The sequence below is a fragment of the Oreochromis aureus genome, linkage group 5 (genome assembly GCF_013358895.1).
Source record: "Oreochromis aureus strain Israel breed Guangdong linkage group 5, ZZ_aureus, whole genome shotgun sequence".
Taxonomy (NCBI): domain Eukaryota; kingdom Metazoa; phylum Chordata; class Actinopteri; order Cichliformes; family Cichlidae; genus Oreochromis; species Oreochromis aureus.
Window position 1 is genome coordinate 3,115,376 of NC_052946.1, and position 16,810 is coordinate 3,132,185.

The 16,810-nt window shown below is 39.9% G+C and overlaps 1 protein-coding gene across 1 annotated transcript; it reads right to left on the reverse strand.

The window, feature by feature from the left end:
- Window positions 1-4,235: 4,235 nt before the first annotated feature.
- Window positions 4,236-16,096, reverse strand: LOC116316748. The gene is made up of 7 exons (XM_039612043.1): window positions 16,011-16,096; window positions 15,593-15,931; window positions 14,618-14,950; window positions 14,167-14,286; window positions 12,234-12,578; window positions 7,217-7,534; window positions 4,236-5,169 (listed from the first exon to the last, which is right to left on the reverse strand). Exons 1-7 carry the CDS (start codon window positions 16,072-16,074, stop codon window positions 4,835-4,837), a joined length of 1,854 nt encoding a protein of 617 aa, XP_039467977.1. The 5' UTR covers window positions 16,075-16,096; the 3' UTR covers window positions 4,236-4,834.
- Between the last annotated feature and the right edge of the window lie 714 nt (window positions 16,097-16,810).

Sequence of the window (16,810 nt, forward strand, 5' to 3'; positions counted from 1 at the left end):
TCTGGTCTTTTACCATAAACTGATTGGAGACCAGCTTGTAAGGCAAGTGGCCACTCCCTCTTCTTTCAATTTCCTTTTGTGTGGAAAGACATCCAGCAAACAAAAAGCTTCAGAGATTTATCATTGTGACAGATGAGTTTCCTCATACCTTGGTGATATGGAGAAGATAGAGTGTGAAGAGATTGTAAATAACTCCTTTTATTAGCAATGATGGACACAATGATGGAGAGGGGACGCCAGCTCTGACCGTCCATCTAATAAAACAGGCAAGTCCAGGCTCAGCAGCACTTTCAGAGTAGCATCTATATGAAATTAATAATTTAACATTTCTGCATCCAGCAAGAAGATATCTTTTCATTTATAGTAACTAAACTATAGTTACCTTAGTTTCTATAATTTATTTACAATTTTTTTTTTTTTTTTTTTTTTTTTTTTTACAATAAACAAAACAAAGACAAGACTTCTTTTAATCATTTTAGCTAGTGTGAATCTTTTCTTATTTGATATGTATTTCAAGGGCCCAAAGTAATTTTTTCCAAAAATAATTGAATCATATTCCTCAATTGAATAAGTTATTGAATTGTAGACATTTCAATGAAATAGTCATGACTTCATTAGCATTAGGCAACTGAATAGATTGTATCCACAAATGCAATGCCAAACTGTTAACAGACAATGATATTAGCACATGTTACGACCCGGCTCATAGCCGCAACATAAAAGAAGATGAATACCAGATTGTGGGATGAGAAGAGGCTTTATCTTAAACTGGACAACCAGGTTGGCTAAAAAAAAAAAAAAAAAAATGGCTGGTGCCACTAAGGCAAACACAACAAAAGAGATGGACAAAATGGTGAACGGCGAACTAAACTATACTGGGAAAACTAAACTACTGACCCTGAACAGAAACACAAACCTGAACACGAATAACAGCGAGCAGAAAACAGATGACGGTTGGGCAGCAGGGAAACACACGGATGAGACATTGTGGATACACAGACGGACCAGCCAAACTACAAAGACAGAGGACGCGACTTAAATACACACAGGGAAACACAGGGAGATTACACACAGGTGGGGAACACAGCTGGGAATAATCAACAAGACGAGACAGAGGTAAAACTGAACACACTCACATGAGACGCAGACCTTCACAATAAAACAGGAAATGAGAACAAATCCTTAAACATAACATAAAACAAAACACTGACAACATTAAATCATAACACACAGTGAAGTCCTTTTGAGCTCATGCAATGATTTGCTTCATGTAGAATCATGTCTATTTTTAATGCAGTGCAACCGGATACCTGAAAGATAACAGGCATCCAAATGGTGTGTTTGGCCTTGTCCCTTCGCTTGCTGAAAACTATCTAGACTGAATCTTTTGATGATGTTATGTACTATAGATGATGAAATATTCAGTCTTTGGCATTTTACGTTGAGAAATATTATTCTGAAATACTGAGAAACTCTGCCTCTTTAAGATGCTCTTTTATACCCAATCATATTACTGATATGTTGCCAGTCAACCCAGTTAGATGCAGCTGTTTCTTTTTAGTTCCACTAAATCTTGAGGAAACATCCTTAATTTTAGTATTTACTTGTTGGTAAAACTTGCTATCATAGCTTGCCTGAAGAGGCCTTAATCCACATTTAATGAGATGTTTTTTGGTTTGTTGCAAGACAAACCAACTGCTTTCAAAAAAAATATTGTGTTTTTACTGAATTCTTATATAAAGCTTATAAATTTTGTGTTCAGGGCATATACCTGTAGCAAGTTTCAGTTGTTGCTCAGCCAAGTGAGACACATAGCATCCTATGTTCATCGCAGCAGTAGTGCAAGTCGCAAGCTCAAAGAGAAGCAGGCTGCCCATAAGCTGGTGACTGATGGGGTGGCCAGATGGAACATCACACTGGAGATGCTGGAACACTTCCTGAAGCAACAACCAGCAATCTCTGCAGCTCTGCTCTCACCTGAGGTGAAAGTGATCTCTCTACTCTTACAGAGGCTGCCATAACTGATGTGGTGAAAGCTCTGAAACCACTGAAAGCAGCCACACTGATAACCAGTGTGGTCTGAAGAAGGGCTTGGGCACCTGCCCTTTTCCTCATGGGTGCCCCAAGTGCCCTTTTCTTGAGGCAACTTTTTTTTATGTCTGTGTGCATGTGGAGTTCTGTCTGTGCCCCTCAACATTTAACTATTAATCACAATTTTGCTAAATAAAAGGATCTGGCTTGTATCAGTCACATGTCATGATGACCATTAACCAATGCTCACCCTTGGTGGCAGAGCGCGCTGGTTATGAGCCGGGAATGAGCTAGCAAAGAACATTTTTTACTACCTGGGCGGTGCGGAGCTGTAGGGGAAACACACAAATTAACTGGGAGACACAGACTAATGCAACAGTGTGGACGATCTAATCTCCTCGTGTTGGTGTTGTTCCCACATCATCATAAATAATGTTGTTCCAGGTTCAACATTGCAAGTGACCAATCACCTTCTTGTGACCCTTCAGCTGACTCCTCAGGACTTGCCTGACCCTCTGCAGGTACTTCATGGTTGCAACTTTCCTAGCGGCTTCTTCGTGGTTCCCATTTGCCTGTGGGATTCACAGGTACTTTTAGCTGTCCTCGATGTCTGCGATGTTGCCTTCTATTTGTACTGTTACTTCACGATAGAAGGTAAATAAAACTGATAAAGCCAACTTAGTAGATTTAGTAGAATTGTTTTGAACCAATAATTTATAAAATCAAATGGATATGAACCTCGAAACAAAAGAAATCAGCAAAATACTAGCTTTACTTTGCCAGCAGTATAATAATGACATAATACTGTTTCAATAAAGCATTACTACATTTTCTTCTTTAAAAAAAACCACCTTTTTTTTTTTAAATCTAGGGTTGCTTTATCACATATATCACCAGATGGCGGAGCTTGGTCCAGATCCAGACGAAGTGCTCGTTCTGTCCAGACCAATAATCAGTGACAGAAAAAATTTGCCCATAATACATAAACCCAGAGCACTGTTTTATCAGTACACCATAAAACAATGGCCACAGGTAAACCAGTCCTTACAGTAATCACCTACTGTTTACGTAGTTAGGTAACGTTTAGTTAGGTAGAAAAGCCAATCAAATCGTAGCTTACTACAGACACAAAATAGAGACGAGCAGACATTGCGTGCTTGAAGGTGAAAAAAGTTGATTCAGAAAATAGAAATTTTTAAATAGAAAAAGAATATTTTTATTATTTGCAAGGTGAAGTTCACTCTGTTAGCCACATGTGTCCTAATTTGAACAAAAACTTAAATATTACTGTAATAAAATGGAAATATACGGTTTCGATTTAACCCTAATCCATGAGATGAAATAGACTTGAGATCTGGACCTTGTTGTGAAAGAACTCTTAGTAACCGGACCTGTTGGGTTTGTAATTGATTACCTCGGCTTTATCACATCATGTAAATTTTCACTTAATTAAAACTACATTGAAATACTTGGCCTCCAACACTGTGACTGAAATACATAAATTATAAATTGAAATTAAAATAATAATTTTTAAGCAATTAGAACACACTTACTTGCTGTGTTTCAACATGTAATTCTGTTAATAGAAAACAACAACAAAACAATTGTCCCTCTGTCAACAATCTTTGTAACAAAACTTGAAATTGTTTGCAACTACAAACTACAATTTGCTATACAAATAAAAATGTTCTGCACAAACAAAATAGAACAAAAAAACATGCAGCAATTAGACTACATATAGGAACATATAGCAATGAAACCAAGGTTACTCAAAACTTAGAGTAAATTCAAAGCAGCGTGTGCACTGACTGCACTAACTCTGCAAGTAGCTTAAAAGGTAGAGCCTCTAGCATCACCTTAGAAGAGTTGGTTTAATAGCTTAATAGTTAACTGACACTGTTAACTATATGAAATACAATATTGTGTGTGTTAAAAACAAAAAATAATAATGAAATGACTATTGTATTATCCAGAGGACACGAAGTGGTCTTTAAGATTGTCAGAAAAGGTTTATAGCGGTCTTAAATGTGGATAACCCAGCCTGTTTAACCTAAAGTGATACTCAGGCAGGATAAAATTTGCAGATATTACACTAAAGCATTTCAATTTTTTTGTTTTCTGTTTTACAGTTTTGTAGTCAGCAGAACTGCAGAATTAAAACTGAAATGATTTACTCCCCAGATGTCATGGTGGGCTGTGTGGCAGGCAGGCAGGAAAGGTGGACTCAAAAACAGGACTCAAACACAGAGGTAAAACTCAAAGCGCAGCTTTATTGCTGGGAAAAACCTCTTAGAAGATTAAACTCACCAAAAAACAAAACTCTGGACAGAGGAACTAAGGACTGACGCAACAAAGAGCAAAGGCAAACACAGGGCTTATATACACAAGGGAGTAATCAGGGAATGGGAAACAGGAGGGAGACACAGCTGGGTGAGATTAGGGCTAACGAGACAGGGGCAGGTAAAACTGAATATACTGACACAGGACTGGGACTATCAAAACAAAAAAAACAGGAAATACGAAACAAATCACAAAAACGCAAACTTGACACTGAGAGATAGACTGCAAGAATATAACACTTGAAACAGAGAAGACAGTGGCTTAAACTAGAGACCAGGACAACAAATAACATCAAGAGAACAAAACCAAGAATAACCCTTAATACAAAATCAAACCAGCACAACTCAAAAATCCAAACAAATCATAATTTAGAAAAACCCCAAAACAGAAACAGAAAAAGCTGGGTCAAACTGACCCAGAACAGTGACACCAGATGTGAAATGATCCAAAGTAGGTTTAGACATCAACAGCTGTCTGTTAGGCAGAGTTTTGGAAATATGAAGATCCTTTCCTCAGGCTCCTTCTGAGCACTATGAACCACCTGGCATTTGAATGTGCAGCCTTGGTCATTCTTGGTGGGATTGAGTTTGAGGAAACTGAACATGGAGTACAGGCCGTTGACGTTCAGGCTGGGGGGAGTATTGAAGACACCAGAAACAACCCTGTCTCCATCTTTAGTCCATGTCACCAACACCTCCTCAGGACAAAAGTCTTTTATGTGCAGGTGCAAAGAACACTCTTCATTCACTTTAGGACACTGAGGTTCATGGTCGATGAACATCACATCAGGAGGGCTTCCTGTTTGAACATACAAAGCAACACATGTAGTAAAGCATTATGGATATGTTGATATTGAAGGATCATTTTGAATAACTCTTGTTTGTATAATCTTCAGTGAGGAAGAAAATACAAACTGTGGAATGGAAATAAAGTAGTAATTCAAAGTAAATTTATAAATGATTAAATTGCTAAGTACAAGTCTGAAGTATCCTACTGGTAACAAAAAAAACCCAAAAACTATAAGATGTGGTTGAAATTCAGGATAGTAAGTAGATTTAGGATAGTGAGGCATAGACAACAAAAAAGCTAAAGCTACCATGACCCACTACTTTCTAAAGTACCATTTTAAAGCTTCTGTCATCACCATCCTGGTTGTAAAATCCCAGATGTGATGAGAAGGACAAGTTGTTAGCCAATGAGTGTACAGTTTCACAGATCATCAGTAGCTAAAGCTAGTTTAGGTACTTTGTTTTATTTTCTGACATTTCAGAAATTAAGTTTCAGTTTCTTGTAACACATGAAAAAGAAACATAAATCTGTAATCGTAACTGATAGAAAAGTAGTCCTTTTTAACACTGACTAGTCTACCTTCCCAGAGCATCATGGTCTCTGCTACCTTTGACTCTAAAGGCCAGGTTGTGATTTACCATAAATTGCAATCAATTTCATGCCAGAAAGGCACCTCTTATATGCCTCTGACCATTTTCAGACTGATCTCTGACCAGCGCTTTTTGAACATATAACAGAAAACTTAGCAACAAACCAATTATAAATTGTATCTTTAGGCACTGTTTTCAGCCTGTGACACACACACCTGATATATTCCCATTTCTATAGTTCAATTTTGAATCTATAACACAGTATAATTTAGTTTACCAACAAAAATTTCCATTAGTTGTCATATCTTAGCAGAAAGGTTCAGCGTGTCCTTAAAAACTTTGAGAAAACTACAAAACACGAAAGGGGACAAAAGAAAAAGTGGGAGGCCTTAAAACTATCTATCATGTCCTTGAGAAATACATTTGTAAACATTGTGGAGACTGTCATGTTTTGGGGCTACTAGTGGTGTTTGGGATGTTGTCAAAATTGATAGAATTATGAACATGCAAAACTATCGGGAGCTATGCATGGTTGTATTTTTTTGCACTGTAGACATATTTCCATTTATTTCTGCATGTTTCATAAATCACTGCATCTAGGTCCCATTTCCTAGCAAGATATAAAGAAATGAGGGGGTGTCTCAAGACCTTTGCATACTACTGTACATCCATCATCACCAGGACATTTTCTTAACCAGCTAATCTAATCAGAGAGGCTGAGGTCTTTTAACATCTGCAGGAAGCTCCTGAGGATGTTTTACCAGTCGGTGGTTGCTGGAGTACTATTCTATGCTGTGGTGTGCTGGGGGAGCAGCACAGCAAAGAAGGACTCATCCAGGCTGGAGAAACTAATCAGGAAGGCTGGCTCTGTGGTCGGCATGAAGCTGGACACTGGTGACAGTGGCAGAGAAAAGGACATTAAAGAAACTGCTGGACATTATGGACAATGCTGGGCATCCTCTGCACACGGTCATAAATAACCAGAGGAGCCTATTCAGCGACAGGTTGCTTCTCCCAAAGTCAAGAATCAACAGACTTAAACAGTCTGACGGCGTGTGGGACAAAGGAGTTTTTAACTCCTCGTTGGAGGGGAGAGGAAGGGGAAACGGGGACAAAGGAAGGCGGGAACAACTGAGCTGTAGTGCTTTTTTCACTGTGCAATTTTTTTTGATATTTGACTGTGCAATAATCACTGTGCAATAGACTCACTCGAATGTGCAAGCCACTGGTATTGCTATTTATCCCTATTATATATTCTGTATTTATATATGTGTATATTTGTATATATGGTATATTTATGCTCATATCCTTACTCTCATTCTCCTTTATTTGGTATTTCAACTCTGTAACATGCAACTTCTGTCGGTGCTGTGCTACTGGAAACTGAATTTCCTGAGAGGAACCCCCCGAGGGATTAATAAAGATTAATCTAATCTCATCTAATCTAAAACATATGAACCTGCTACCTTGAGTGTTGATGTGGTAAAAGACATCCTTGTACCCCGGAGCTTGGAAACTGGAGTGATAAACCCGGCAAGTGTACATGGCCCTCTCATCCTCTATGGCCATGATGAGCTCGATCTTACTCCACACATTGTAGAGGCGGCTCTGGTCAGAGAAGGGGCCAAAGTGAGTGACGAGGTGGACCTTCTCCCCATCATTCCTGTACCATTCCAGGTCGATGTCCTGGGGGTAAAAGTTCTCCACGCGACAGCAGAGAACCAGCAGCCTCTCCACCTTTGGGATCTGAGGAATGCTGGAGATCTTAAGAAAAGATGGTTCTACTGGAAATATGTGAGTGTGTGTGGTGGGAGGAGAGTACATGACAAGAAAATGAAGTCAGTCAACAAGCATAATTTTATAATTAAATTATGTAGTCAAACATGCTAATGGTAGAAAAAGCTAAGATTGTGTCATACCATAAATACAGTTAGGTCCATAAATATTTGGACACAGACAACTTTTTTTCTAATTGTGGTTCTGTACATTACTGCAACGAATTTGAAATGAAACAACTCAGATGGAGTTGAAGTGCAGACCTGCAGCTTTAATTCAGTGGGTTGAACCAAAAGATTGCATAAGAATCTCCAAAAGTTGAATCTGTTCATCTGGACGTAGCGTTTTGTGGGAGAAACGTTTCGTCACTCATCCAAGTGACTTCTTCAGTCTCAGCTGACTGCAGGTTTCCCCAAACCTTATAAACAGTACATTTGCATAATGACTGAAACCAGCCCACTGAAGGAACAATGGGCTGTGAGGTCAGTTCCTTAATCATAATTATGCAAATTCCCATGACCATTGATCAACAATCACTGACCAAAACCCACTGATCAAAGAACACTGATCAATGGCCATCAGTACCATTCACAGAGAGTTGGGGAATGGCTGCAATCACAGCATTGTAAGATGGCGAAAGATGTACCCTTAGGCCCCCTCCTCGATTCAGAGATGGTCTTTCGCTCTTCACGTAAATGGCCTCCTTGACTCCGCGCTCAAACCAGCGTTCTTCCCTGTCCAGGATGTGTACATCCTCATCGTTGAAAGAGTGTCCACTGGCCTGTAGGTGTAAATAGACTGCAGAGTCCTGGCCTGATGAGGTAGCTCTTCTGTGTTGTGCCATCCGCTTCGCCAGAGGTTGTTTGGTTTCCCCGATGTATAAATCCTGGCAATCCTCCTGGCACTTAACAGCGTACACTATGTTACTCTGTTTGTGTCGGGGGACCCGATCCTTGGGGTGGACCAGTTTTTGGCGCAGCGTGTTTTGGGGTTTAACAGCCACAGAGACCCGGTGTTTAGAAAAATGCGTCTCAACTGTTCGATACTCCTGACACATATGGGATCACTACAGGTTTTCGCCTGGGCAGCGGTTGTCCTTCTCTCCTGGATCGGCTGGAGCTTTCTTTAGGTGCCTTCCCAGCTTTGACAAAAGTCCAGCTGGGATAACCACATTACTCAGGGCCTTCTTGATGTGCTGTCCTTCTGCCTCCCTGGCCGCTGTGTCAGTGGGGATGGTGTTCGCTCTGTGTTGTAGCGTCCTGATGACACCCAGTTTGTGCTCCAGTGGATGATGAGAGTCAAACCTTAGATACTGATCCGTATGTGTGGGTTTACGGTACACGTCCAGCTTTTAGATGTCCCCATTACTGATGGAAATCTCACAGTCTAAGAAGGCTAACCTGCCACTTTTCATATCCTCCTGGTGAATTTGATGTGTTGGTCCACCGAGTTAATGTGATCCGTGAAATGTAGTACGTCCTGAGATTTGATTTTCACCCAGGTGTCATCCACATATCTGAACCAATGGCTTGGTGGTGTTCCAGGGTAGCATAGCAAAGCCCTCTTTTCCACTTCTTCCATGTACAAATTGGCCACGATGGGTGAAACTGGGGAGCCCATGGCACACCCATGTTTCTGCCTGTAGAACTGACCCTTGTATGTGAAGTAGGTGGAATGAAGACACAGTTCCAAAAGCAAACACACTTGGTCGATGCTGAGAGTGGTCCTGTTGCTGAGGTTGGTGTCATCCTGTAATCTCTTACGAACTACCTCCAATGCTTCCGTGACTGGGATGCAAGTGAAGAGAGATGTAACGTCGTACGAGACCATGGTTTCATCTGCCTCCATAATGACATCTCTCACCTTCTCAACAAAATCCAGGGTGTTCTGGATGTGGTGTTCAGAGCTGCCCACCAGCGGGTTGAGGATCGAAGCCAGAAACTTGGAGATGTTATAGGTGACCGAGTTGATCATGCAGACAATAGGTCTTAAAGGTGCACCCTGCTTATGTATTTTCGGTAAACCATACAGACTTGGTGTAGACTCCCCTGGGTACAGCCTGTGGTATGAGGTCCGGTCGATAGCCTTGTCTTGTTCCAACCGCTTCAGACAGTCTATCACCTTCTTCCTGTAGCCACTTCCTGGGTCTCGTTTCTGGGGCTCATAAGTATTTTCATCACTGAGTAGTGACAAAATCTTCTCATGATAGTCTTTCTGGTTAAGCAATACTGTGCACCTACCCTTGTCTGCCGGAAGGATGATAATGTTGTTGTCATCACTAAGTGAAGTGAATGCCTTCCTCTCCTCCATGGTGATGTTGGATGCTTCAGTCATTATGCAAATGTACTGTTTATAAGGTTTGGGGAAACCTGCAGTCAGCTGAGACTGAAGAAGTCACTTGGATGAGTGACGAAACGTTTCTCCCACAAAACGCTACGTCCAGATGAAAAGATTCAACTTTTGGAGATTTACTTTCCTGGATGATTGAGAATGCATCAAGAGATTGCATAAGAATGTGAGGAACCAAAGCAATCTTAACACAATCCCTTTATTACAGGGTCTAAAAAGCAACAGGACAGATTGAATAACTGAAAATAAAATGTTCATTTCTAGCACTTGGTTGAAAACTCTTTGCTGGCAATGACAGCCTGAAGTCTTGAACTCATGGATGAACTCAGATGTTGGGCTTCCTCCTTTTTAATGCTCTGTTGCTGTTACTGCAGCGGCTTTCAGTTGCTGTCTTGTTTGCGAGCCTTTGTGTCTGAAGTTTAGTCTTCAGCAAGTGAAATACTCTGTTGGGTTAAGATCAGGTGACTGACTCGGCCATTCAAGAATATTCCACTCCTTTACTTTAATAAACTCCTGGGTTGATTTGGCTGTATGTTTGGGTCATTGTAAATCTGTGTTATGAAACGCTGCCCAATCAATTTGACTCCATTTAGCTGGATTTGAGCAGACAGTATGTGTCTGAACCCCTCTGTATCCTCCTGTGCTACATCATCAGTAAACACTAGTGTCCCAGTGCCACTAACAGCCATGCACACTGCCTCTGCTGTGTTTTACAGATGATGCGGTATGCTTTGGATCATGAGCTGTTCCACACCTTCTCCATACTTTTTTTTGCCATCATTCTGGTAGAGGTTTCAGTCTGTCCAAAGAATGTTTTCCCAGAAATGTGCTGGCATTGTTTAGATGGGGTTTTTTTTGTTTGTTTGTTTGTTTTTTAGCAAACTCTTATCGAGCTTTTCTCTATCCTTGAGGCGTATGAGTGGCTTGCACCTTGCAGTGAACTCTCTGTATTTATTTTCATGCAGTCTTCTCTTTACAGTAGACTTGAATATCGATATGCTTCCCCCTTGGAGAGTGTTGTTCACTTAATTGGCTATTGTGAAGGGGTTTCTCATCGCCATGGAAATAATTCTGCAATCATCCACCACTGTTCACTAGTGCTTCTTTCTTTCTCAGGATGTACCAAAGCGTAGATTTTGCCACTCAATTTATTGTACCAATATTAGGAGTGGGTTTTTTTCTGTTTTCTCAGCTTAAGGATGGCTTGTTTTCAATGGCATGGTGAGGTCCTTTGACCATCTGTTGTCTGTTCACAGCAAAACCTTCCAAATGGAAGCACCAAACCTTAAATCAACTCCAGGCCTTTTATCTGCTTAATTGATAATGACATTGCCCACACCTGCCTGTGAAATAGCACTTTGAGTAAACTGTCCAATTACATTTCAAGCTGAGAGTCTACACATAACGTTCAATGTCCATTGTCAAACTACAGTAAACAGGTAAAAAAAACGAACTTGTGTTAGTGTTCTAATATATCTGGCCTCTGAAAAAACTACTTTCATTGTTATTTAATGACAATCATTTACAGTTTGGTCCAAAGGCAGTGCATTTGAACCAAGCTACTGTGCCTCCTAGTCTGGTATATAACTTCATATATATAAATTATGGTACAGAACTTAACTATGTCATGGAATATGGATAAATAGAATTTCTACACAATCATTACTTCTTTATTATAAATAGGATTACATATGCCTACTGCACTTACTGGTGCACGTGGATTGGGTCACGTGTTTCTCCAGTTAAACTTTTTAGAGTTAGGATGCATGGCATTATGGGATTCCAACACAGTCTCATGACATTTCTTGAAATAGCTGTAATATTTAATCTATTGTTATTTGTTCCTGGAAACAAATTTTATAGTTTTTTTTCTGTACCAGTTAATGTCCATTTACACGTAATGCATATTTCCCACTTTTAAAGTTGCATTTTAGTTATAAGAGGAATTGGGGGTGGAGTTAAAAACTTTTGCCACCGTGCTGTGTATGACAAGTTCGAGTCATACACAGCACAGATTTTCAAACAGCTTGTTTGAGGTTAGGGATTAAAAACTTGTAATTAGAAAAAGATTGTGGTTTGGGAACAATAGTGGCCACATCTTTTAAAGCTTTCTTTTCTCAGTGTGATGCTTTCTGTGTTTCTCTGGAAAAAAAAAAAAAAATCATGCTTCTGACATGAAACATCCTCCCTATTAAAAGAACTTCAATTACAAATCCATGCTCACACTCACAAAAAGCTTGACAGTTTGTGTGCACATGAACATGTTTTCTTATGAGACTGGGCTGGGGATTTCCCCACTGAGCTGAATTCTCAGAGTGCCCTGTCTGATAATCTGCTCCCAAAGCCAAAACTACTCACCTTTAACCTTGACTGTGGTCTCCCTTCTGAAGCTCCTGTCCTTGCACCACACTACACACTGGTATTTGGTTTGGTCGTCAGTAACAGTCAGAAATACAGGCAGGACAGATGTGTGATTTTTGCCATCTGACTGCAGACAAGCCTGTTCGCTGAGATCCTCAGTCTCCAGCAGGGAATCTGAAGAACCTGACTCTGACTGAATCACTGAGTCTGGACTGGTTCTTAGTTTAAACCATTTCACTTTGAGCTCCCACCTTGTGGATCCCTGAATGGTGCACATCAGTTCTGTGGGTACCTGAGCGTATATTATGATGGGCTGACTGATTTCCGAAACATTAAATGGAACTGTGAAGAGAAATAGCAGCATTTTCTTTTCATTTTAACAAAATCAAACTTTTTTGAAATCAAACAAATTTTATGTTATCTAGGTAACACTTTAGAGGGATGGTAATAAAGGGATAAAAAAGGCTCCCTAAATACAGAATTGAATTTAAAATCCTTCTCATCACATACAAGGTCTTGAATAATCAGGCTCTGTTTTATCTTAAAGCGTTCATAGTATCGTATCACCCCAATAAAGTAATTCACTTTCAGACAGCGGGCTTACTTGTGGTTCCTAAAGTATTTAAAGGTAAAATGGGAGGAGTCTTTCCCCCACTCATGTCTGTCCCGTGTGTAGCAAGTGAAAATAAAATTAAATTAAATTAAATTAAATTAAATTAAATTTATAAAAAAAAAAAAAAAAAAAGATCTAGGCTTATCCACAGCATGTCTTTGTCCGGTCATCAATGGATGAAGAGCAATATTGGCCAAACAGCACTAACTAAAATGGGGATTTATTTCTAACACATTAAAAAAAAAAAAAAAAAAAAAAAAAATTGGTTTTATTGGATCATTTATTTAGAAACTGGAAAATATGACATATGATAATATGTTGTTTTATAAAAATATGTTAAAATATTCTTGTTAACAAGGTAGTTACATTTTCTTGGAAGAAAAGAAAAACAGAAAAGTTTCTGTTTTTTTCACAAATAAAACTCTGAATGTAACTGTGACGGAGTTACACCGTCCCGGGCCGCAGACAGCTGATCTGGGCGCATACACGCACCACCACCATTAGTTTCTACAATTACCGTGGCTGCGCCTCTTTTCGTCGACCGGGCGGATAAACAAAAAGGGGTGAGAGGTATTTTGAGCGGCGCAGAAGGTGGCCAACATATTTTTCCCGCTTACCTTTAATAAAGCCGGTCACGTAGACTCGCTGTGATCGCCGATTATACGAGTGGTTATGCAAGCCGGTTTTTTTTGTTATTGTGAAACACTGTAGGCTGCCTGGAATTGGCCATAAATGTCTGTATATACATATAAATGTATTGTAGGAATACAGCTGGAAATAAGCTGAGGGGAAAAAGAGTGTTTTGGGAAAAGAAATAATAAAGAGATGACTATTATGCCTAGTGGGAGGGGCAATGGGGTATAAAAGAAGGCTGTCAGGGCCTACCTGGGTATTCTGTGAGATGTGACAGAGAGGGAAACATGCAGACTGGCTCAGCCGCTTGTGTTTTGTATATAGATGTTTGTTTTGTGTTGAATTAAGTTAGTTTTCTATTTTCTTTGTAAATAATCTTTTTGTGCACCTGGGAGGCCGGCAGAATAAACTATCCACACTGAATGCTTCCTGACTACGCCTGCATTTGTTCGGGAGAAGTTTAGGAGAGGACCCCACGACAGTAACCATGAGGTCAACTCCAATTTGGTCTATTCAGAGTAGTCTTAAGCTGTAGTTTTTCCGTTAATTTACACATAGTTGCCAAATTCGTTAAATCTGTAGACATCTTTAATGTGAACATCTGACATTCTCGCATTCAAATATGACCAAGCAAAGAAAATTATCAAAATTTAACAAAAAAAATGTGTTTGTGTTGATACATACCTTTGTAAAAATATCTGTAGAGATATAAAGATCCTCCAGTAACACAGGTGACCAGTAGCAAAGTTATTACACTTGTAACAGCTATCACAGTGGCTGTACTGTGAAGCAGCTCTGGTGGAGCTGGAGGAAAAGCACATGAAAGTAACATAGTAAATATTAAATGGTTCTTATAGTGCTTTTCTTCTCTACAGGAAAACTCAAGTGAACTACAGGCACTTTTGCTTTGTACTTTGCTTTTTTGCTTAAGCGCTTTCTGTCTAACACTCACACACACTCATACGCCGATGGACACATCAGAAAGCAACTTTTAGTTCTTGCCCAAGGATACTTTGCCATGCAGACTGGAGCAGCCAGGGATCAAACTATCAATCTTCTGATTACCTGTGCTACAGTATACCACTATATATCTATGAAATCAAGAGCTCCAAAGAATAAATAAATAAAATCCCACCTTGAACAGCCAGTGTTACAGATCGGTTGTAGAGACCATTGTAGGTCTGGTGCTCAACTTGGCAGATGACATGTATCTCTCCACCCCTTAGTACTGAGGAGTGCAGCGTGATGCCACTACGAATGCTGTAGGTGCCATCTGGGTTGTGTACAGCCAGCTCATTGCAGACACGGGACAGTTGGCCCAACCCTGCATGGATGGTCTGGGTGCCATTTTGGATCAGCCACGTCACAGCCACTTTCTCTGGGTAGAAACCTGTTACATCACACTGTATGGTTTTCTCCTGTCCTTCTCTCACTGTTGCCTTTTCTGGGAGCAACACTGAAGGCTGAGCTAAAGGTGTATGGTTCAGAAACAGATATTACATTGTTATCATTAAAATTATTTAAAATCATTGTGCTTGAATTCGACAATTTGCACAAAAATGGATATAATGTCACTAATTGTTTTGTGCATCTTGGTCTTGAAGCTATAAAGACCATAAAGTCCTCAGTAACACATTTATTATTAATCAAGTGAGCAGTTGGGTAATTTTCTTAAAAAGAAAGCAGCAAACACAACTGGCAGATCTCCATACCGTGCTGCTGATAAGCTGCACCCTGGAATTTTTACAACGTTGAGACAGTTCATTTAGGTTTGCAGGCAACTGTTTGTGCACATATATATGTATAAATATATATATATATATATATTACTGTAAATTTTATGAGAATACTACCTTTTTATAGTTCAGCCTCTTCCAGAGGGTCACCTTGTTTAAACTTTGAGAATAAATTCATACATGTATAAATTTCATACAGCGTGATGTCTTAAACAAAAAATAACCTACAGCTTGTCTCTTTGGTGAAGCTTGCTGACAACTGAAATGTCGCATTTTAAATTACCTGCAACTTCACTTTAAAGTTTCTCCTTTTTTGTATTATTAAGCTAGATAAACACTATGGCTTTCTTGGCCCATATAACTCCCAGGCGTACCGAGCACTTTCAGAGCAGTGGACTCTGTGTAGATCAGAGGGTTGATGACTCTGCAAGTGTACAGCCCTTCATCTCCTACAGTGACATTATGAAGCTGCAGGGACGCATCACTCTGCCGCAGGCACGTTTCATTCACCACAGAACCTTCTTTGTACACTTGAGCTCTTCCATCTTCCAGCGTGTACACCATGCTCTTCTTTGCATGTTTGTCCACCATGTTCCACTCAATACTAAGAGCACTCCACTCCACTAGCTTATGCGGTGTGTCGAACATGCAGCTGAGCGTTACCTCATTGCCCACTAAGACACTGAGCTCTCTGGTGATCTCAGCTAAGGAACCTGGAAGGAGTCATGTAGACTATGAGAATGAAAAGGACAGAGCTGTCATTTAGAAGCTGGAACACTAACAAACACTCACCTTTACAGTACAAAGCAAGAACCATGAGTTTAATCGTCATGTTTGTAATACGCTGCTGATCCATGGTGTCTCAGATGTTACCGTCACTGTAAATTAAAAATGAAAGTGACATGTGACACATTTGTTTTTACTTGGGTGTGTTCGCACAATTCAAACACAGTTGACTAAAGATCACGTGGTGCGTTACAAATCCTGTGTTATTAAGCATGGTTGTGGTGGCTAAACATTCGCCTTAAGTGTCTGCTTATCAGTCATAGTGCACCTCCTCTTGGACTTTGACCTGCCTACCTGACTTCTAGTGCGATTCAGACTCAGAATTTTAACTGCAGAAGAAAACCAAAGAGGCACAAGGAGAATCTGCAAACACTATCCACAAAGGCTCCAGCCAACCATGAAATTCAAACCCAAAACCCCTGTATGTATGTCGTCACCAGTAAGTTCTGGTTTGGTCTAACCAAAGTTGGTACTTGTGAAAATTTCTGGTCATTTCTATTCCAAAGTTTGTTCTCCATCCAACATGTTCACTGTACTGCTGTAGGGTCTTTACCTTACAATATAAAGCACCTTGAGGCAACTGTTATTGGAATTTGCTGCTATATAATTAAAACGGACCTAAACTAAAGTCACTTGAATAGCTGACTGTTCTCTACAAGTAACCTTCTCCGTGATTTAGGAAACACTCATTACTGCTGTCTTTAAAATCCTGCATCACTGCTTCAGGTATCAGTGCTCATTTCAAAATGAATGCAGTAGTGTTATAAAGTTCTTAATATAAATTGATCCACTTATTGTGTGTGTTT